This window comes from Callorhinus ursinus, unplaced genomic scaffold (genome assembly GCF_003265705.2).
Source record: "Callorhinus ursinus isolate GAN/ISIS: 27379988/994484 unplaced genomic scaffold, GSC_fseal_2.0 scaffold8, whole genome shotgun sequence".
Classification (NCBI taxonomy): domain Eukaryota; kingdom Metazoa; phylum Chordata; class Mammalia; order Carnivora; family Otariidae; genus Callorhinus; species Callorhinus ursinus.
This window is the reverse complement of record NW_027397070.1, coordinates 25,408,425-25,430,088: the sequence shown is the minus strand read 5'-3', so window position 1 is coordinate 25,430,088 and position 21,664 is coordinate 25,408,425. Positions and strand designations below refer to the sequence as shown.

The window sequence follows — 21,664 nt, the reverse complement described above, 5'->3', positions numbered from 1 at the left end:
TCCCTCCCTCCCTCCCTCCATCCTTCCTCCCTCCCTCCTTCCTCCCTCCCTCCCTTCCTCCATCCCTCCCTCCCATCCTTCTCCTTCCTTCTCTCCTTTCATCCCTCTTCCTTCCTCTCTTCCTCTTTCCCCACTTCTTTCCTCAAATACTTATTGACAGGCACTATTCTAAGCGCTAAGCCAATACACTTTTATATTGACCCATCAGAATTCAATGAATAGGATTTTGCCTTGTACTTGTTGCACTTAGGCTATTTTTTAAAAAGGCATTATTTTATGTGTGTGTGTGCGCGCTTCTGAGCTGTTTGGGTTCCTCCAGTACACCGTGAGCCCTTGAGGCACAGTTGCTCGTAGCCTTCAGGACCCGTGCAGGCCTCCTGTACACCTGACACAGTGCTTCGGCCCCCGAGGTCTCAGTACAAGCTGTGGAGGGTTGCCTCAATGCTCCCTCTGACCGAAAGAGCAGATGACAGCCTTCCTTGGTTGTGGGCACAGACACAGCACGGATGGGGAGAAGCCAGAGGTCAGTGCTTGCTAACCAATCTCATTTTACCCGCCTTTCTTCTTGTCCAAAGGAGATCTCATTCCTAGGCACCAACAAATATTTAGCACGAATCAGTACTTCAGTGGGGTGAAAATTCCAGACCCTGAAGATATGGTGAGTGACCCGATTTGGAAAGATCTCTGCACGTCAGGGCTAAGGTTACCAGGTGTGTACGTGGTGATCCTTCTCTTTACATGGGGAGTTGCAGGCTGACAGGATTTTGGTAGTTACTCAGCTGCCCGAGCCCCGTAGCCCCCTCTGCACGGGAAGGTGAGTCTCAACGTGAAAAAGAAAAGTGGGGCAAATTGGCGGGCAGACCCTGGCCCTCAGTGAGAAGTCAGCAGTCGCTGAGAGCTAGCCAGCATGTTGGACGGGGACGCCGAGCTGCCTGCCTTAACCTCACCTGTTCTTCCTCATGTTCAGCAGCTGAAGCAATAGGCATAGGTCACACGATGACGTAGCCAGGAATGTCCAGCATCGCCCAGGCCCCTGCTGTACTCTTAGTGCCCAGGCCGTGGCAGGAACCACGGAGGGGCTTGCTTGGCCAGCCTCATTCTGGTATCTGTCCTCTATGGCCAGTGTAGAGAAAATACTCATTTTTTAAAACTCAAACATTTGAAATGTGCATAGTCTTAACCCACTTTCAAGAATTTTTTGCAGTGAAACCAGTAGACAGGGGCATAATATGTAGCATTCTTTACTAGAAATTGTTTCCTTTAGTGTTCCATCAGTAGGGGATTCATTAAATAAGTTATGGTATATCCTTACAATAGAAATACCAGAGAGCCAGTAAAAATAGATGTATTATGTATTCACCTGAGAAAAAGTCCATAATGTACTGCTAAATGAAAAAGAAAGGTTATAAAACAGTATATATAGTTTGGCAAAATTTTAATACATGTTTAATAAATACACAATTCATCTATACATATACTTACATATATAAATATAAAATAACGTGACAACTTCTGGAAAATCATGCAAAGCTTTTTACGTTTGTGAAATAAACGGTTGCAAGGGTATATACCAAAATATTAACAGTGGTATCTCTGTGGTGGTATGACTTCTTTCTTTATGGTTTTTTTAATATTTTTTGAATGTCCTCAAATGAATCTGCATTATAATTAAAAACATTTCAGAGCACAGTTAAGGGTTGTGAAATCATGAGTTTCTGTTGTCTAAGGAAGGCACTTTCAAAAACTGAAACTAAGGCTCTGATTGTTCAGTTTCCAGATGGAAGTTCTGTCAAGTTCCATTTGAGCTCAACCTCTTGGCTTGTCCCACAGTTGGAGGCTTTCCCCTTCCCCACTGCCTCCTGCCCTTGCACTGCTAGGAATAGGAAAAGTGGGTCATGCTGGGAGCGTGCTGGGACAGAGAGACAGGAATGACACCTGGCATATGGGAGGTGACCCAGCGGGCTCCCTTGTGACCTGGACATTCCCAATTCCACACTAAATATCACTTAGTGATTTCCTGCTCACTTGTCTGCCAGTGAAGACTCGGGAAATAACCCAGGCTTCATAAATGTAAAAAGCTTCCCAAGGTTTCCCAGAGGCGGGCCTGCAGGGGATTTCCTGTTGACAGAAACACAGGAAGACGCAGTGCGGGGGCTGCCCAAGGGGGGGTGGGTGGGAACACATCTGTGCCGGAGTCCCTCTGCTGGTCAGTCTCCCTGCGGGCTTCTGGCGCTGGGGACCCAGCAGGCAGGATGGGCCCTCCTGTCGCAGCAACTGGCCAGCCTCAGCCCAGGCCTTGTTGCTGAGACAGCAGAGCTCAGTGTCATCAATGTCCTGTCAGTCAGTCCCCAGCAGTGCTCAGATTTAACACGCAGAAATAGCAAGAGAAATATTGAAGATAAGTGGGGGGTGGGGGGGGAAGGCTACATTCAAGGTTCTAATACAAATCTGCTGTAGGATTTTTTTTTTTTCCTGGTGATCTTAGGGAACTCCACAACTGAGGCTCTAATCTCTTACCCTATCAGTGATTAGTTAAGTGCACACTGGGAATTTGGTGGTTTGGGGGCTGATTCCCTGTGCAAAATAACTCTGTGCACAGCACCCAGAATCGTATTTCATTAAATGAGGCTGGCCAGTCACTCCAGCCTCGGGCTCACAACTGCCATCTCTTTAGACGTTCCCTGCTCTCAGCTGCCCTCCTTAATTAGCCTCTGTTAGTGGTCTCTCTCTTTAACAGGCCTGTCTGTCCGCCTGACATTCAGCATTCCTCCTGCTTTATAGCGCTTGTTATTCCTGATTGTCTCTAGCATGTGACTGCAGCGAAATAGCCTTATATGGCCAAAGGGAGATTGATGAATGTCTGCTCCGGAGACTCTTTAAAAACAGTAGGATGAACAGGGAAACAGCAGGCTCTTGTGGGAGGAGAAAACAATGTTTATTCCAGAAAAACCTAGAAGCATCTGTTCACCTAGGTAGGAAAAAAAAAAAATCTATTTTGAAGCTTCCTTTATATAACTGTCAATAAATGCAAAAACTGGGGCCTCTTTTAAATGCCAATATAAATGCCAAAAATTATTCTGAGGAAAGGCAAGTGATATAAATTGAGGCAGAAGAAAAGTAATAACAGTTGCCTCACAAGTGGGTTTTTTTTTCCTCTCATTAATTAATGTTCCCTCATAATGTGCGACCTGCGTCAGCTCTTCGGGAAGTGAAGGGAGTGGTGAGGAGGAAAATTTGGAAAAGAAGTTTGGAGGTGGAGAGAGAAGGAGCTTGTGAAACAGGCACAAGGAGGTTGTTTCAGCTGGGAGGTCGGTGGGCAGAGGGTGGAGGAGGCCAGAAAGGTGCCAGGAAGATGGTTCTCTCACTCGGAAGACATGCCATCTGAGGTCACCTTATCTTTGAACACATACTGTAAATAAAACCCCCTTTTCTTTTCTTCTTTTTAAAACAGGAACCACTGGAATTAAAATTTCCAAACATCTCTTATCCTGCCCTACGGCTCTTAAAGGTAAAATCAAAGTTTCTAACAGACTGTTGTCACTGGGGAGTCTGAATGATTTATGTCAGTTCATGAATGGAAAAGTGCTCCTTTTAGAAGTCTCCTTCTCCTTTGAGAAGTATAAATACTTCAATTTTTATTCCCATTCAATTACAATGAAAACGTCTGTAGGTGTTTTTCACTTGAAATAAACCCAGTATTTTGTATTTGAAATCTAAGTTTACAGAAAATAGACATTTCAGAGGGATAGTACTTGTCTTACAGAGGGATCCTTTTCTTCAAAAAATGTTGGGCCATAGGTTTGATTGATTGATTGGTTGGTTGATTATATTGGGGCAGCAAAGCAAGGTTTATTGAGCCATAGCAAAGTGATAACTACAAAGCTCCCAAGGAGGGAAGGGACGCGAGGGGGTTGTACCATAGGATCCATTTAAATAGCCAACCCCCTAGTATATTCTTTGTTTGTTTTGTTTTGTTTTGGTGCAAAAGGGTGGTTTTATTAAAGCACGGATATAGGATCTGTGGGCAGAAAGAGATGCCCCCCCCCAGTATATTTGAAGTAGGTTTTGATTTTAAAACTTTGATTTTCAGAAATATATAGCCCTTATGTAAAATCAGGTACCAAGTAAAACATTTGCAAGTTACAGTCCATGCCCCACCCATTTCAAAGTGTTTAATACATTTACCGATGCATTTGTTTTTTTTGTTTGTTTGTTTTTTTTTAAACATTTTATTTTATTTTTTAAAGATTTTATTTATTCATGAGAGACAGAGAGAGAGAGAGAGAGAGAGAGAGGGGCAGAGGGAGAAGCAGGCTCCCAAGGAGCAGGGAGCCTGATATGGGACTCGATCCCAGGACTCTGGGATCATGACCTGAGCTGAAGGCAGATGCTTAACCATCTGAGCCACCCAGGTGCCCTGCATTTGTGATATAATAAAAAAATTGAGACAGTTCCTTGGGGTATATAATTGTGAGATTTAATCTATCCAAGTATGAGCCGGATGGCCTACTTAAAGCAAATAGTTAAGAATGATGTAATACAAAGGCATGTATATTATGCCTCTCCTTCCAAGCATGCGTATGTATGCTGTGATGCTTAGACTATTTCTGGAAAAATATACCAGAGAAAAAGAAGCTGAATCTGGAAGGGGGAATGGAAGAACTAGAGTGGTGAGGAGACTTGGCTATATTCTGTATGAATTTTGTTTTTACCACTTGTAGGCATTATTTTTTAAATAAAAACCTTAATTTTTTAAAGGTATATACAAGGGACCAAACTGGTTAAGTGGATTATTCCAGTTGGATACTGAGGCGAACTCAAAAATCGTACCCTACTCCCTCAGGGCAGAGCACCAGCTGCCTCCTCGACAGAATAAAGCGAAGACAATGATTTTTTTGTTACTATTTCTAGAGACTATTTACTTATTATGTGGTTATCCATTTAGGAATAATTGTGGAAGGAACTAAAATCACGATTGGCACATTTTTGCTACGTTTCCCCCTTCCTGTTCCCAGCTGAAGGGTTTGATCCATCAAAGAAGAAAGAAAAAAGATCTTTTTTTTTTTTAAAGATTTTATTTATTTATTTGAGAGAGAGAGAATATGAGAGAGAGCACAAGAGGGGAGAGGGTCAGAGGCAGAAGCAGACTCCCTGCTGAGCAAGGAGCCTGATGCGGGACTCGATCCCGGGACTCCAGGATCATGACCTGAGCCGAAGGCAGTCGCTTAACCAACTGAGCCACCCAGGCGCCCAAGAAAAAAAGATCTTAATAAGTTAACACAATTTTAAAGAAGTAAGAATGGGGACTTCTTCTGTTCTTGTAGGGCTGTCTCCACATGAATCCTGCTGAGAGACTGACATGTGAACAGCTGTTACAGCATCCGTATTTTGACAGCATCAGAGAAATGGGGGCTTCGGCCAAAGAGCTTGACCGACCGATAAGGAAGACCCTAAGACAGAGCCGAAAGCACCTGCCTGGGGTAAACATGGCGCGCTCTTTTAGGGAAGCATCCAGGGTCGCACTTTCAAATGATCTCATGCCTGCCACCTGGTGCAGAGAATCTGCATCTCCGACTGGAGGTGGTAGTTGCGGCTTGCAGCTCCAGCACCCTCATTCCAGCATGAGGAGAAAGGTCCTATGATCTCTCAGCCAGGGCACCAGACACGTCTGCGTCCCAGGGCCCCTTCTACCTGCATCCTGCAGGTGTCCTTCCCTGCAGTTCCTTCCCTGCTGCTGCAAAGCAGCCCTGGATGGCGTCGTGCATGCGCGCAGGGCTGAGCCCTCCGGAGCCTGCTTTTTGTGCTCTGGAGAATAAAATCCAGTTGATCCCAGGCAGCTCTCTGTCATCATGTTTACTTTCAGTATTGACTGACATTCCAGGTTTATCCAAAAATGGAACCGTTTTCCCCTCGCATCCTTTAATCATCAGAGTTGGCTAGGATAGATTCGGTGGTGCATGCTCTCAGTGTTATAAGCCGAACAGCTTATTTTATCAGAACAGCATCCCAGCTGCACACTGGGAGCCCGTGAAGAACATGACTGAAGTGGGCATAGTAGCCTTACATTAAGCGACTTGTTGTAAGCCAAAAACTCTAGTAATTTAGAATGGACTATAGTTAGAACCACAACTAAGATGAGCTGGCTACTCCTGGTCCCTTCTGGATCTGCTCAGGGAGGCCTTAATCTGTAAATTATTATGCCCTAGTCTTTCCCCTGGCAGCCTCTGCTGCCCAGTGTGCTGAATGGCATCTGGGTGGTGTATGTGAGGTTTGGAGGAGAGAAGAGGATGGACAATCCATTAGGAACAGGTACAGCATAAACTGCAGGGTCCTGAGATAGACCAGAGTCACAAAATTAAGAAAGCTTTATTTTATTCTCTGTCATATATGACCCAGGTAACAAAACAGGCTGGAATAGACAACCGCCCCTGCCCCCAGAGTTACCACTTAGCTTGCTGTTCCTTTGTATTCAAGAGTAAAGGGTCTTTGATGGGAATATTTCTACTTGAAAGAATAGGGGAACCCACTAATTGATGTATTACATATAGGTTCTGAAGGATTCAACTGTTTGAAGTATTAAAAAGTAACCACTTTGCAAATACCTAAGGCCATGTAGTACAAAATATATATTTTTTGTATGTTCTCCTTTCATTTGATATTGACAATAAATTCAAACATTTTCTGGGGGCATGAAGGGAGTCGTTTTGCCTTTTGAACTAAGGTGTAAGGGGGCAAATCACTTAAGTGCTCCAGACGTCAGTTTTCTTTGCTGGCAAGACAAGCTTTGGCTTAAATGATCCCTGAGGCCCTAGCAAGTTCTTACCTCCTGTAAATCTATGGTTTTTTTTCCCAATAATGCTAACATGTCAATTTTTCTTTTTCATATTCTCTAAATTTTCTTGAATGTGCATGTTTTGCTTTTTAATATAAATCTTTAAAAGGAAAAAGGAACAAATTTAAACATTTTGCCCTCAGGTCCTGGATTCTGTGCAGAAAAAGTATTTCTGGGCTGAAAAATTGACTTACTTACCTCTTTTGGGCTATGTACTCAATAATGAAAAGAGCACACAGCATTGAACCGCATTCTGTGTTTTGTATTTGTAGTTGCAGGGCCTACCTCAGCTGACCAGCAGCGGCTTCCTTCCAGCTTTGGATAATAAGAAGTACTACTGGAATATGAAGAAACTGAACTGCCAATTTCCAAACATTTAAGGAGCTTGGAGATGGATGATGAAAAAGGAGTTAATAATTTGGAGAAAATGAAATGTATACATTTGCTTGAAAACAATCATGATGTTGAAAGAACATCAGGAGAAAACATAAGTAACAAACGGGGCGGGGGGCGGAGAAGGGGGGAGGCCACCTGGCAGAACATAAAGGGAAATTCCAGAGGCAGCCTTCCAGGCTTCACGATGGTGATCAGAATGGAAAGGAAACACTTGTTTGGGTTTTCACTTGCATTTTTGTTGTATCTAAGTAGCTAAGCTAAAGGACAGAAATAAAAACTGTACTTACTACCCCTATCTCTGGCAAAATTAGAAATGTATTTATGCTTCTATTGTACCATATGCAACAAGTGAAAAATGATTACAAAATACCCGTATGTATTTCTTGCAGAGCTTTTGCCTTGAGTCCTATCCCCTGCCTTTTCAGACTGTCTCAACATCATATTTAGGAAGAGTTTTAGTTCCTGAAATCAAAATGTTACAATTCTATTTCCTCCTTGCTCTCTCTAGATTTTCATATTTTAAAACATTTTTAGTATATTTAAGTTGTTCAAAATACTTAAAATCATGGATTATTGTAACAGCATGACTTGCATATTTAATGTTTGTAGACATTTCTTACATATACTTTTGTCTTTCCCTTTAGTAAAGGCTGCACCTTAAGTCATTTTTGCAGGCAAGATGGGTTTACATAACCCCTCCCCAGGTGACCCAGTTCCCCTTGCAAACCATGGTGTGAAGTCTGGCAGCTGACCAAGGCTTGAATCAAGGAGTAGAACAAGACCTACAGGCTTCACGGGAACAGAGCCTATCAGCCTGAAAGTAATTAGTTCATTCTCTCCAGCTCCGCCTCAGACTTGGAGACAGATCTACAGGCAGGACTATCTGTAATGATCTGGGTTTTGGAAGAAATTGCTTGTGGGTTTTTACTCAGACCATGAAAGACATTAGGTTGTAAACTGAGATTGTCCCTGAAATGCCTTTTGATACTGTATGTATGTATGTGTGTATATAAATACCTAAACACGTGTGTGTGTACATATACTATGCTAAGAACTGGTAACTACTAAGAAAGGAGTCCAAAATGATACTGAGGACTCCTAGCTTTGTCTCGTGATACTTCAAAGGATGACATATAATTAGTTTTGACTTGGCCTGCCGCTCCTGTTCCAAACGCTTTCTCATTCTCGTCCCTGAACACAAGGGCAAGATGAAGCTCACATCCACTGCCAGTTTCGGTTGATGTTCTGCTGCTTCTTCCTCAGTGGTTCCCAGCCATGCTCTTTGAAATTTTATTTTACTGTCTCTTCAAAACCTTCCTTCTGTGCTCTGGTAACTTCCTTCATGACAGCATTTGACTTTATTCACTTACTGCTAAGTAAATTCACCAAATTTGGGCGTCTGTTCACTAATTTTCGCTCCTCCAGCCAGTTGAATGATACCCTGAGGCTCCGGGATGTATGTAGCTTCTGGCGAAGAGCTGACAGGGGTTAAATACTAGTCCCAGCAGTATCTAATTCTTCTCACGTGGCTTTGATTCAAATGACAAGGAAGGTCATCCCACTTCTGTTGACATTTTCTGTTTTCCTTTTTAACCCAAAACAATGCACTTGACGAGGCAGATGACTGTAACTGCCTAATTCATTCAGTAGTTTTATAGAAAACCATTCAGAATACAAAAGTAGTTCTAGACTAAATTGTAGTGAATCCATTGCCTCACCACACAATAATCAAATTTGAGATGGAAGCGTTCATTTTTTCTAATGAGTTCTATTAAATGTGTACCAATGCTTAATTTAACCACATCTGTAATCCTTCGTTCAGCATGGATTCACCGTTTCACGAGACTGTTCTACATCTTAGTCTTTTTTTTTTTTAATTTACTGTGTTCTGATTTTATAATTGACAGTGGCAATTTTATTTGTAGATAGTATATCAATTATGGCATGTGCTATTTACATAAGCTGGCTTCTAAACACAACTAAAATTCATTTTTCTACCCAAATGCTGCATCATACAGTGTTTATTTTAAAATTATTTCTAGTCAAGGTTATAGTTAAGAGCATAATGTTCAAACCAAACATACAGAAATCTACAAACAAGTTGGCATATAATTAACAGTAATAAAACCAGGGCCATTTCAAGGTCAAAATAAAGATCTGTTTTTATCCATATGTGATATTCTTTGTCACTGCTCTCTAGATATAAACTGAATTTTGCGCTTATACCTTTTTTTTTTTTTTTGCACTTCTTTTTGCTGTCCCCTGAGCCCGTAGGAAGCAGTATCCAAGATGTGTGGGGGAATAAAAATTAGCTTCTAACTGACATGTTAAAATTTTCTATTTAAAGCAATATTTTAAGCAAAAATAAGTATAATTGTGCTGGTCTTCATGATCATTTCTTCTGTTTTATTGCAGTCAGCAAAACCATTTGAATTCAGCCAAGTATTTATGTCTAGTTTTAATAAAACCCTCGACTAAGCTTACAAAATAGACAAATTAGCCAGAGAAAGGTGTATATTATAAAGAACACAGGAACATAGGATCATGAGAAATGCATGCAAATCCTGGGAAGCAATATGAATGCCTCAACAACAACTGACCGCCTTTTATGATTGGCTCCACCAATGAATCTGAAATTTAGCTTTCAGTTTCTCATTGTATATTTATAGTAGCATGCTTCAGTAACTTTACAGTAAAAGGTAACAGTCCTATAAATTACTGATAAAGTACAATAAAGAATATCTGTTGCACATTTAAATCACTTAATTTTTTTTAGTTTTTTAAAATATATTTTTCAAATATTTTATTTGACAGAGAGAGAGCACAAGCATGGGGAGAGGCAGAGAGAGAAGCAGGCTCCCAGCTGAGCAGGGAGCCTGATGAGGGGCTCAATCCCAGGACCCTGGGACCACGACCTGAGCCGAAGGCAAATGCTGGACCGACTAAGCCACCCAGGCGCCCCTAAATCACTTTAAAGAACTCTGTCATTATCTACATCAAGAGTTATCTACATAGATATATAAAATGAGGACTATATTCGAATTAAACTGCTACCTGGTTTCCATTTTTCTTAAAATGATTTAATGTGCATAGACTGAGTCATCTGAATATTCTCTACATGATGGACTCTGCTTCTGAAATGTCATGATATGACATCCTTAAGGTCTGTTGATTATATAATATTTATTGCTGTTTAGGGTCAACAATTTCAAATGATACTGTATATTGAAATAAGACACCTATCGAATATTATTATTTTACTTCAAGTCTAACTTTAGTTCCAGAGAAGGCAGTGCTGTCTTAAAGGTTTGGATAAGGTTTTCTTTTTCTCTTACTCCAGGAAGATCACTTAAGAACAAATACTTGAGGTTTCTGCAAAAAAAGAAGGAAAAAAAATTTACCACAGTTGGCCTTTACTCTTACAGCATTAAAATTAAACTCCATTAAAGGCTTTTAGAAAAAATGACACAGAATGCACTTATATCACACTATACTATACTTTCAAAATGACTTTTAGAACAGCAATTTTAAGAATGCGACTTTAAATGAAATTCATGCTAGGAACTAAGCCAAACCTTGGGAAGTTTAGTTGTTCTGAATTACATCAATAATTCTAGCTGAATCTTTCCAAATACTACAGATGTATTATAGCATAGAACTCCTTTGCATGTGAAATACGTAATACGAATCTTAATCTAGAAAGGGAAAAAAATTGGGGAAGTTCTTAAAGGAACTTCATTAAAAGATGAAGTCTCAAAGCCTCAACTAATGTAAGAGACAATCTACTACTTTTGGTTCCAATGTTTAAAGTTTCTCTACTAAAAAGAAATAAAAAAAGTGGAGAATGCCTGGCTGGCTTAGTCAGAAGAGCATGCAACTCTTGATTTTGAGGTCGTGGGTTCGAACCCCACACTGGGTATAGAAATTACTAAAAAAAAAATAAAATTGCTTAAACTTCCTGTGATACTGAGGTTACTGTCAGAACATGGGGAAAAAATGCTTTAAAAGATGGAGAGGAAGCATAATAGCAAATGCACTGGCCGCTTACTGGAGCAGGCACCATGCTAGGTGCCTTAATTATTAACAAATAATTATTATAATTAATAATAAGTTGGTTGTAGTCCTTCTACCACCTCTCCTGGCCATGGTAGTGCAGCAACCAAATATAAATATTTATTAAGTAAATACTTTTTAAAAGAGATGTCCCCTAAGAAATGCAATAAAACAATGTATTAAGGTTGATAATTTTAACTGTTTGAAAGTATTACAGATGAAAGTTAAGTCATTTTATGTATTTTTTCCAAATTAAAAAAGGGTGCCACCTCTCAACTGTTTTATTTATTTTTTGAAAGATTTTATTTATTTGACAGAGAGACACAGCAAGAGAGGGGACACAAGCAGGGGGAGTGGGAGAGGGAGAAGCAGGCTTCCCACTGGAGCAGGGATCCCGATGTGGGGCTCAATCCCAGGACCCTGGGATCATGACCTAAAGGCAGATGCTTAGACTGAGCCACCCAGGTGCCCCTCAACTGTTTTAAATTCTAATTATTCAGGGCACTGGGCTGGCTCAGTTGATACAGCATCCAACTCTTCATCTCAGAGTTGAGCGTTCGAGCCCCACACTATGGATAGAGTTTACTTAAAAAAATTCTTTTTAATTTAAATTCTAATTATTCATTTTAACCTAATTATCAAGTTTCCATTTTGACACTGACCACCTACCTTAAGTGATATAAAGCAATGATGCCTCTGTCTGTGATATTCCCACATGAAATTATTTCCATTTCCAATATGCTTTTTTGTAAATTTTCAAGTTTACCAAGTCTCTCCAAACAGTCATCCTCAATATAATGACACTTGCATAGTCTTATTTTTTCAACATGCTGTAGGCCCTCTGGGAGATAAAAGGTACATTTTAAGAACCTGCTTTACCATTAAGATAACCAACTGTCCTAGTTCAGCCAGGACTATTCTGGTTTTAGGATTGAAAATCCTATGTCCTGGGAAACCTCTTAGTCCCCGGAAGACTTGGATGATGAGTTACCCTAATAACCATACAAGGTATTCACTATACAGGTTGTACTGATGGACAGGACTATTCTGTAATCAGATGCCCAAGTACTAGAGGAAAGAAATGCCCACGCAAGCAGAAAATGTATGGGAATGATCATTCTTACATTATTAAGAGTTTCTCAAACGATGGAAATTTGACAAAGATAGTTTGATAAACAAGGCCTTGAATTTTAAACCAATAAGCACAAAATAAAGGCATGTAGAGACAAGCTTAGTGAAGGGAGAAAGGAGAAGAAGGCGTTTGTAACCTCTATTTAATTTTAAACAATCACAGGAATAAAGACTGGATGGTACTGGAAAGGGCAAAAAGGAACACACCTATGACTATAACAGTGAGTCACCTGCAACAAAATGTCATTGCAAATCACCTACATTTCCCATAAGCAAATGACAGGGTAGTTACCCAGGTGATCAAATCCAATTCTCATGATACAAGAGTCGGTGGCATCAATTGCCTGAATCTTATATTTGTCCAGAGGTCCAGTTGGGAGGTGGTTGTAGTCCTTCTGCCACCTCTCCTGGCCATGGTAGCGCACCGTGGCCCCACAGCGCAGCAGCCACTCAGATGCTGCCCTATCAGGTCCCACATCCTTGATGCGTTCATAATCCACTCTGTTGGCAAGAGAACAAAAGCGGTTCGATTTTAGTATATTCACTAGCTGCTTAACTTTAGTCATCAGCATAAATACAGTACTTCAACAACTTTTCCTTTCAAATGACTGAGGAGGGAGAGAAGTATATTAGGAAGATCCAGTAAAAAAAACATACGATGGCTCTTCCTGCTCCCTTGTTTTTGTTTCCAAGTGAACTCAGTCAAGGCCTATTATTTTTATATGAGTTTATCAGGCAGGCATGAGTCTTCATTGATTCATATGTAGCACTGTGCTTGACTCAGTAACCATGTATTGAGTGAATGACTATACTTGGTTATTGTTTTTATTAATGAAAAAATATAAAAGGGAATAATTTTGAATCTATGTTCAAATTAATCTCATTAAGTGATACTTATTAATTTCTACATATACCCTTCTCTCTAATTAGTCATGTTAATGCTGTATTAAGCAACAAGATTAGTTTCATTAGTTTCAAAATGGTATTTCTAAGTATGCCACCCACTTTTTGAAAAACTTGAGTCACCTTGGTAGTATTCAAAGGCTAACTATATCCCTTAAGCCATAGTATATTCTTTTTTTTTTTTAAGATTTTATTTATTCATGAGAGAGAGAGAGAGAGGCAGAGGGAGAAGCAGGCTCCCAAGGAGCAGGGAGCCCGATGCGGGACTCGATCCCAGGACCCTGGGATCATGACCTGAGCCAAAGGCAGACGCTTAACCAACTGAGCCACCCAGGTGCCCCAAGCCATAGTATATTCTAAAATTACATTTGCTGAGCTTTTCTGGTTACAAAAATAATATATTTTCATTTTAGAAAACTTGAAAAGCATCAAAAGGACAAATAAGAAAAATCATTGAAATCCTACAACGTAGTCAGTTAATATTTTGTAATCTATTTTTCTGGTCTTTATTCAATGTCTGTGTGTATGTTTTATTTGTTTTTAAACAAAATTAGGATCCTATTGCACACACTATACAAAAAAGCATTTGAAATACAATAAATAACTAAATTAGCTACTGGGAACTCATCTAGCTGTAATAATCCCCATGTTTCTTCACTTCAGTTAAAGTAACTTACTTATTAAATACTGCATTCAACCAGCCCCAGAAGTTTCTGCAGTCACATGACCATGGGAGTTTCTTTAAGCCACACAACTGCTGGGAAATTTTTCCAAACAGCATCATTTGATCTAGACACACAAAACAGTATCCATATTAGATCATTAGCTGGCAATCTGAGTCCCATACATCCAGTAACTTACTTTACAATTTCAAAGTCAATGCTCTTGTGCCAATAAAGCTGGTAAGTCATTTGCCACTCAAAGTTTTTGAGCAAGTCACTCCTGTCTCCGTTTCTTGGTTTCTTTGCAGCAGAAAAGAGGGGCTGGACTGGATGGTCGCTAAGGTTCCTTCCACCCTTGATGTTAAGTTTCACTCTTCACCCCTCAATTGGAGTCTGCCCACCGTGTTGCCAGCAGATGTCCATCCAGGCAGTGCACCCACTCATTTGCTGAAACCAGCTCTGCTCCCAGTCTACATTTCCAGTAGCAAAACGACAAACTGAAATCACCTAGGAGCAGTGTGTTAACGTTAAGATGCCTGGGTGGCTCAGTTGGTTAAGTGACTGCCTTCGGCTCAGGTCATGATCCTGGAGTCCCAGGATCGAGTCCTGCAACAGGCTCCCTGCTCAGCAGGGAGTCTGCTTCTCCCTCTGACCCTCTCCCCTCTCATGCTCTCTATCTCATTCTCTCTCAAATAAATAAATAAAATCTTAAAAAAAAAAAAAGATGCTTATAGCCAGGGAGGGAGAGGAGACATGAAAACAGACCTCTCTATGCCAAGGCTGCAAGTACTATCACCAAAACAGTGCGAAGAACTGTGCAAGCCGCAGCTAGGAAAGACTGGGCAAGTAACTTCACCTCGCTGACCCTAGGTTTTCTCACTTGTAAAAGAAGGTGATTTGCTCAGATTTTCAGCTGTAAAAATTTATAACCATGAGTTGAGAAAGTGATTTCTGAACTGAGTCTCAATCTGATTTATTTCAGCTCAAGTTTCTCTAGTAGTGTGCTATGTTGGGGGAAAACAAAGATAAATGAAATGTGGTTTCTGCCTTTGAGCTGCTGAAAACTGAATGCAGGGTGGAGTGAGCTAAAACAAGTTACCAGGTAGTTAAAATAAATGATACAACCTGAAAGATTCCTCAAAGAGTTAAAATAAGAACGGACCAGGATTTCAACGGGAGAAGGTACGTCAAGTGATTAGCTGAGGCAGAAACGTTTAAGGCATGTTGTAGTTCAGTTTGGTGAGTACATGGGGATCCTTTAGAAGAGGAGGCAGACAATTTGCACAGTCACATCAGGAAGGGTCTCACATGACCAGCAAGGGAATTTGGACTGTCTGCTGCAGGCAGTTGGGTCACTGAAGTTTAAGCAAGGAGCACTGGCATTGTTAGAGCTATGCTTCAGAATATTACTTGGACAACAGCATCAAGATTGAGGGTCAACAGAACAGAACAGAGAGACAGCTAACAAGGGCTTCAACTACATGTGGCCATGGGAAAGGACCAAGTGGGGGAAGAATGGGAATGACATTACAGGGTGGATTCCACATGGCTCAGTGAGATGCTGAGACAAGGGCCAGAATAGTTGAAGAGGACACTAAGTTTTGGTCCCAGGTCACTGGTTGGATGGTGATGCCACATGTTAATGTCAGGAGGACAGGTTGTAGGTTTCCCTCACCTCCATCCCCAGTTTTTCATATTCTAAATATGAAGTGTTAGCAGAACTTCTAAGTGGAGATAACCAACAAATCATTAGAATCAGAGTTACAAAATGGGAGAACTGGAATGAATTTAGACTACCTAGACCATCTACAGATGAGGAAACTGAAGCCCTGATATTAAGAAACTTGCTGACACCCTAAATCCCTTCTGGAACAAGGTGGGGTATTAATAAATGCATACATTTAAAAGGACTCGCTCATGGCTAATTGGTGGCAGCACTGAAACGTGAACCTAGTTCTCCCTCCTTCCAGTCCAGGGCTTTTTCCTCAGTCCTGGATGGTACTAGAACTGGGGAAAAAGAAGACTAGAAAGAGGCCTTAGAGCCAAGAAGTGACTGAAGATGTTGAGGTTCTAGAACAGTGAGAGATGAGATCTGAGGACAGAACCTGGGATCATCTCCCCTCTTCATCTAAGATTTTATTTATTTGACACAGAGAGAGAGAGAGCACACAAGCAGGGGGAGCGGCAGGCAGAGGGAGAAGCAGGCACCCCGCTGAGCAGGGAGCCCGATGCGGGGCTCAATCCCAGGATCCTGGGATCATAACCTGAGCGGGAGGCAATCGCTTAACCAACTGAGCCACCCAGGCGCTCCTCTTCATCTCTCTTCTACTATCATCTGCCTTCATTCCTGCAACCTACCCCCTGCTATCACTCTCTTGTTTTCAGCCCTTCCTCGCTTTTTGTTACAGCTCTCTCCACCTGTGCCCACCTTTGGTAACTCGACTGGCTGCCAATCTCATTTATCTGGGCTTTCCAGCTTCAACTCAGGCTGTCCTATTTACTGTCCCTCCCCGCCCCACATCCCCATCCTGTCTGTGGAAATCTTACCCAACCTCGAGACCTCATTCAAATGCCATCTCCATCCATCCATTCATTCATTCACTCAATAAGTATTAATTGAATGTCTGCTATACCTACTGCCAGAGATACAATCGTAAGATTACAAAAACAACAGAGACACAGAAAGACAAGGTTCCTTGTCCTCACAGAATGTATAGTCTAATGAAGACAGACAACATAAAAACAAGTAAGTAATATGCAATATATCTTAATAGAGGTATGAACAAGTTCTGTGAGAGCCGAGAGGAGTGAAGAGAGGGCTTCACACTAGAGGTGTCTTTTGAGATGGGTCTTAAAGGATAATTAAGGGTTTTGAGTTAGGCAGAAAAAAAGAAAAGTATGCAGAGCAAAAAGGACAGCAAGGATCACATCTTAGTCATTGCTATTTTTCTTAGCACCTAGCACATTCCCATCCCCCTAATGCAAGAGTTTATTTGCTAATTAGTAATCTTCAATGGTTAGTATATTTCCATAGAGAAAGGTAAAACCAGAGAGACTGTTATTAAGCAGGTAAATTAGAGTGGTCTGTGAAAATTGAGTACTTTCACTTGATTCATTTTGGTTCACCTTATAATTCAGCTTACAGGAAAGATTAAATTTACACCCACTATGACCTCTAAAAATATTAGATGTTATATTTAAAATAATTTAAACATGACTATAAAAATTTTACTTGGCAATAAAGATAAAAAAATTGGTAGGTTTTTACATTTTCAACTGTGCCTGTGCTAATTGATTTTAGAAATTGCAGATGAATTCAAGCAGCTACCTCGGGGAGTTTTCTATAAGGAAAGAGGAGACCTCTAGCGGTGAGTTGGTGAATTTAGCTCTAATGATTGAAAAAAAAAAGTTAACAGCAAGTTAAAGAAAATAGCCACTACTAAATTATTGCTGCAATAAATAATTCAGAAACTAAAACCACTTTAAAAAGTTCCTTCTTACTATCAGAATCTGGCTTAGAGCACATGATTCTAAAAATTGCAATTATGCCTGTAACTTCAAGAAGGCCAGATCTCTAATGTTTTAATTCAAAGTAAGATATACACAAAATGTTTCTGAGTAGGTTTGGTTGAGAGTTCCCCTGTTTGCATAAAAACAGTAAGTTTTTTTTTTTTAAGTGGAAGTTCTGTTTTTACTTAGCTGGGCTATTCAAACTAAGTGGTTCAAAAGACTGAACTAAGGAACTAGTTCTTGAGGGTAAATAAAATTTGTAGGGATGGGGTGGTATTGGAATTGGGGAGATCTCCCCCCAACCTACAGCCCCACCTCACTGCAAATCAGTGACGCCAATTCTTATTTCTGAGGTGTATAAAGTCTAACGAAATGGAACTCAAGAATTCATTAGGAATTGGAAGCAAAGTTCCCCAAAGCCATTCCTAGGCCAACATCACATGGGGCTCATTGAAGTAACACCTTATAGGTTCTGACACAGATGATAGATGAACACAAATTCTCAACTGAGGGTGGTGTCATGAATATAGATGTCATACCAAAGACATTATGGGGTGTATGAATCAATGTAAGGTGGGCTCTTGATTTGAAATTACTTAATTGAAACTAATGTACAAACCTAGGGGAGAGGATAAGAAGAAAAAAATTTTATGCAAAGAGCAGGTGAACTGTGAGTTCTTTCACCTTGCTAAACTAAGGAGCATGTACTCAAAATCACATGGTAAATAAGTCACTACTTTGGGTTCAAGTGGCCCATGAAAGTCTGACCACAGATCATAGAAATGTATAATTCTGTATTTAACCTAGTAACAAATAGACTACATCCTGTGCAAACTAAAAAACAACCATCCCCACTACATACCTATCAGCATGGCTAAAATAAAAAATAGTGACAACACCAATTGCTGGTGATGAGGAGACACCAGATCACTCAAACACTGCTGGTGGTAATGTATAAAGGTACAGCCACTTTGGAAAACAGTTTGGCAATTTTTTACAAAACTAAACATGTGCTTATCGTATGTATGACCCAGCAACTGGACTCTTAGGTATTTATCCCACAGAAACAAAAACAGGTTCACACAACAAGCAGTACACTGATGTTCACAGCAGCTTTATTCCAAATAGCTAAAAACTAGAACAACTGAGATGTCCTTCAGTGGGTGAATGGTTAAACCTATTGTGGTACATCCATACCATGAACTACTACTCAGCCATAAGGAATAAACCTTTGATACATACAACAATTTGGATGGATTTCAAGGGATTATGCCGAGTGAAAAAAAGCTAATTCCAAAAAATTACATACTTTGTAATTCTGTTTATAGAACATTCTTGAAATGACAAAACTTTAGAAAAGGAGAACAGATTGGGGAAGGGGTGCCCTGCAGGAATGAAGTATAGTTAAAAGGGCCCTGGGAGGAATCCCTGGTGGTGATGGAAGGGTGTTGTAGCTTGACTGGGGTGGTGACACAACAATCTACACATGTGATAAAAACTACATAGAACTGGGGCGCCTGGGTGGCTCAGTCGGTTAAGTGTCTGCCTTCGGCTCAGGTCATGATCCAAGGGTCCTGGGATCGAGCCCCCCCCCCCCAGGGCTTCCTGCTCAGTGGGGAGCCTGCTTCTCCCTCTCCCTCTGCCATTCCCCCTGCTTGTGCTGTCAAATAAAAAAAATAAAATCTTAAAAAAAAACCTACATAGAACCAAATACACACACAAATGTAAAAATGAGGAAATCTGAATAAGATCAACAGAATGTATCAATGTCAATTTCCTGGTTATGATACTGTACTATATTTTTGCAAGATGTTAGCATTGGGGAAGAATGGGTAAAGGGTACACAGGATCTCCACTGTTCCTTAAAGCTGTATGAGACTCTACAATTATCTCAAAACAAAAAGTTTAACAAATAACCATCTTATTTTTTTCATTTGTGAAGGAAAAAGTAACATTCTACATTGTTTTCACAAATAGTCAACTGTCCAAGAAGTACAATCATGTATACATAATAAAAGCAGTAATTTATCCAGTCAGTTGATAGTTGAGCAACGATCCCCCCAGATGTTGAAATCTGCATATAAGTTCTGACCCCTCAAATTTAACTGCCTGTTTGATAACACAGTTAACACGTATTTTGCATGTTATATGTATTATATACTGCATTCTTTTTTTTTAAAGATTTCATTTATTTGAGAGAGAGAGAGAGAGAGAGAGAGAGAGAGAGAGAGAGAACATTAGCATGAGTCAGAGGAAGAGGCAGAGGGAGAGAGAAAGGGAGAAGCAGAGTCTTCCCTGAGCAAGGAGCCCGATGTGGGTCTCATCCCAGGCCCCTGGGATCATGACCTAAGCTGAAGGCAGATGCTTAACCACCTAAGCCACTCAGGCGCCCCATATACTGTATTCTTATAACAAAGTAAACTAGAGAAAAAAAATGTTAAGAAAATCCTAAGAAAATACACTTACAGTACTGTACTGTATTTATTGAAAAATATCCGCCTCTAAGTGGACCAGAGTAGTTCAAACCTTTGCTCTTCAAGGGTCAACTGTACTTCACTGTGCTAAACACCCACGAGCCTTATCTCGTGTACTCCACACAACAGCCCTATGACAGGGACACGGCTCTCACTCCTAGTTCACAGAGGAGAATCTGAGGCGAAGAGACGAAATGACTTCTCCAAGCCACCAGACTAATGGCTGGAACCAAGTTCAAACAAAGTCCTCCCAGCAATAAAGTTTTTAACATTCTGCTTTTGTTCTGTTCAGCTGTTCTGACCCTAAAAATTAAGAACTGCCATCAGGCACAGAGTACAGGTGTGGGACTGCCACGGCTCACAGCGAATCACGTAACTTTTTAGGGATTACACAGCCCACCTCCCTCACCTTACAGATAAGGAAACGGGGTGAAGTCACCTGTACTGGTGAGTCGCTGTACCCAGCCCCGCACAGCATATTTAAAACCGTATCTCGACCCAGTATTTACGATAAGGTAGCGGACTGCTAAATGATGGCAGAGACCGAGCCGTCTGGTTCTTCCAGGCGCTCCGTATCTACAGCACCGAGAAAGGACACCGCCAGGAGCCCCACAAAAACAAGTCCAGAAGACCGCAGGCTGCCAGGCGTTGCCATGACAAAGAGCCTCCGTCTGGAGCTAGGGCTAGGGCTGGACAGGCAGCGCCCCTCAGTGGGCACTCGGCCTGGAGGCGGGGGGAGAGAAGGAGCCCGCCCGTGGCCAGCAACCGGCCTCCAACTGGCCGGGGCCGTGCCGAGCGGGAGGCAGGCAGGCCGCTGGGCCCGCCCAAAGGAGACTTTTCACCCCGTCACGCCCCGACTTTCTCCCAAAGCCCAGACGACGCTGGGCGGTGAAGACTCGCCAGGCCAGCTTTTCAGTCAGCCCAGCAGTAGGAGAAGGAAAAGGGCAGAGCGTAACCACCACCCTAACCCCGCCTCGCTCAAGGCCTAGCTCCTCTACTCACAGCACCCGAGGGAGAGGGAGGGAGCGAGCGTGCCCCGCGTCTACGGCGCCGCCGGCCTGCCCTTCGCCCTCCGCCGCGCGCGTCCATTGGCCACTGGCGCCACTCCCACGTGGGGCGTCGGCGCGCGCTTCATTGGCCCCTGAGTGGGAGGCGGGGCTAGATGGCGCCGAGAGCCGCGCAGCGTCGGGCTCGAGTGGCCAGTTCTGGGGGCTGAGGGAGGGCAGGGGAGGGGCGCAGGCGATGGTGCCGGCGCTGCGTTACCTGAGCGGTGCCTGCAGGCGGGCCCGCGGGGGTTTCCCCGGGGGCTTCTCTGCGGCGTGCCGGCCGGCGCAGGGGAGGCCCTGGCAGCTGTGCCAGGGTGGCCGTAGAGCCAGCACCCGGTGAGTAGCCGCTGGCCCGCTCTCGTCGCCTGTGCTACTACTGCTTCTCTCCGAGGTGCCTCTTGCTGGACCTCTGCCCCTGCTCTACTTCCCTGTCCCGGGCGTGAGAGAAGGTCAGGATCCTGTGGAGCCTGGGCTCCAACCTCGGATCCCAGGAGTTACCTTGTAGGATTCATTCGTTGTGTTTGCGGGATGAAAAGAGTAAGGCAGTGTTGAGTAGACAGGTCTAGAGCAGTTCTGGGTTTGAATACCACCCCTCCACTTCCTATTCAGTTCTTAGGTGGGTCACTTAAGCTCCTTGACGGCTCAACTGTGAGTAGG

At 42.1% G+C, this 21,664-nt stretch overlaps 3 protein-coding genes across 16 annotated transcripts in view; 2 read left to right on the top strand and 1 right to left on the bottom strand.

Annotated features, from left to right (window-relative positions):
- Nucleotides 1-7,467, top strand: part of CDKL1 (cyclin dependent kinase like 1) — a 56,938-nt gene extending 49,471 nt beyond the window's left edge. For 5 of the 8 annotated variants that reach the window (XM_073895185.1, XM_025870089.2, XM_073895186.1 and 2 more), the window contains exons 7-10: nucleotides 576-658; nucleotides 3,452-3,508; nucleotides 5,325-5,480; nucleotides 7,105-7,467. In XM_073895185.1, coding sequence (XP_073751286.1) covers nucleotides 576-658; nucleotides 3,452-3,508; nucleotides 5,325-5,480; nucleotides 7,105-7,212 — 404 coding nt within the window. In that variant the 3' untranslated portion in view covers nucleotides 7,213-7,467. Of the gene's footprint in view, nucleotides 1-575; nucleotides 711-3,451; nucleotides 3,509-5,324; nucleotides 5,481-7,104 lie in introns of those variants that run through there. The other 3 variants (XM_073895190.1, XM_073895189.1, XM_073895191.1) reach the window with 3 other exon arrangements.
- Nucleotides 7,468-10,394: 2,927 nt separating this feature from the next.
- DMAC2L (distal membrane arm assembly component 2 like) lies at nucleotides 10,395-20,973 on the bottom strand. Of its 6 annotated transcripts, none has more exons than XM_073895194.1 (5): nucleotides 20,964-20,973; nucleotides 13,993-14,104; nucleotides 12,705-12,913; nucleotides 11,951-12,122; nucleotides 10,395-10,600 (listed from the first exon to the last, which is right to left on the bottom strand). In XM_073895194.1, exons 2-5 carry the CDS (start codon nucleotides 14,097-14,099, stop codon nucleotides 10,486-10,488), a joined length of 603 nt encoding a protein of 200 aa, XP_073751295.1. In that variant the 5' UTR covers nucleotides 14,100-14,104; nucleotides 20,964-20,973; the 3' UTR covers nucleotides 10,395-10,485. The 6 variants fall into 6 exon arrangements, with proteins under 6 accessions (XP_073751295.1, XP_073751293.1, XP_073751296.1 ...); XM_073895192.1 differs by lacking the exon at nucleotides 20,964-20,973 and adding an exon at nucleotides 20,371-20,957; XM_073895195.1 differs by lacking the exon at nucleotides 20,964-20,973 and adding an exon at nucleotides 20,471-20,957.
- Nucleotides 20,974-21,152: 179 nt separating this feature from the next.
- L2HGDH (L-2-hydroxyglutarate dehydrogenase) overlaps nucleotides 21,153-21,664 on the top strand; it is a 44,053-nt gene continuing 43,541 nt past the window's right edge. The window contains exon 1 of one of the 2 annotated variants that reach the window (XM_073895184.1): nucleotides 21,153-21,343. In XM_073895184.1, the coding sequence (XP_073751285.1) occupies nucleotides 21,204-21,343 (140 nt within the window). In that variant the 5' untranslated portion in view covers nucleotides 21,153-21,203. The remainder of the gene's footprint in view (nucleotides 21,344-21,664) is intronic. The other variant, XM_025870091.2, reaches the window with a different exon arrangement.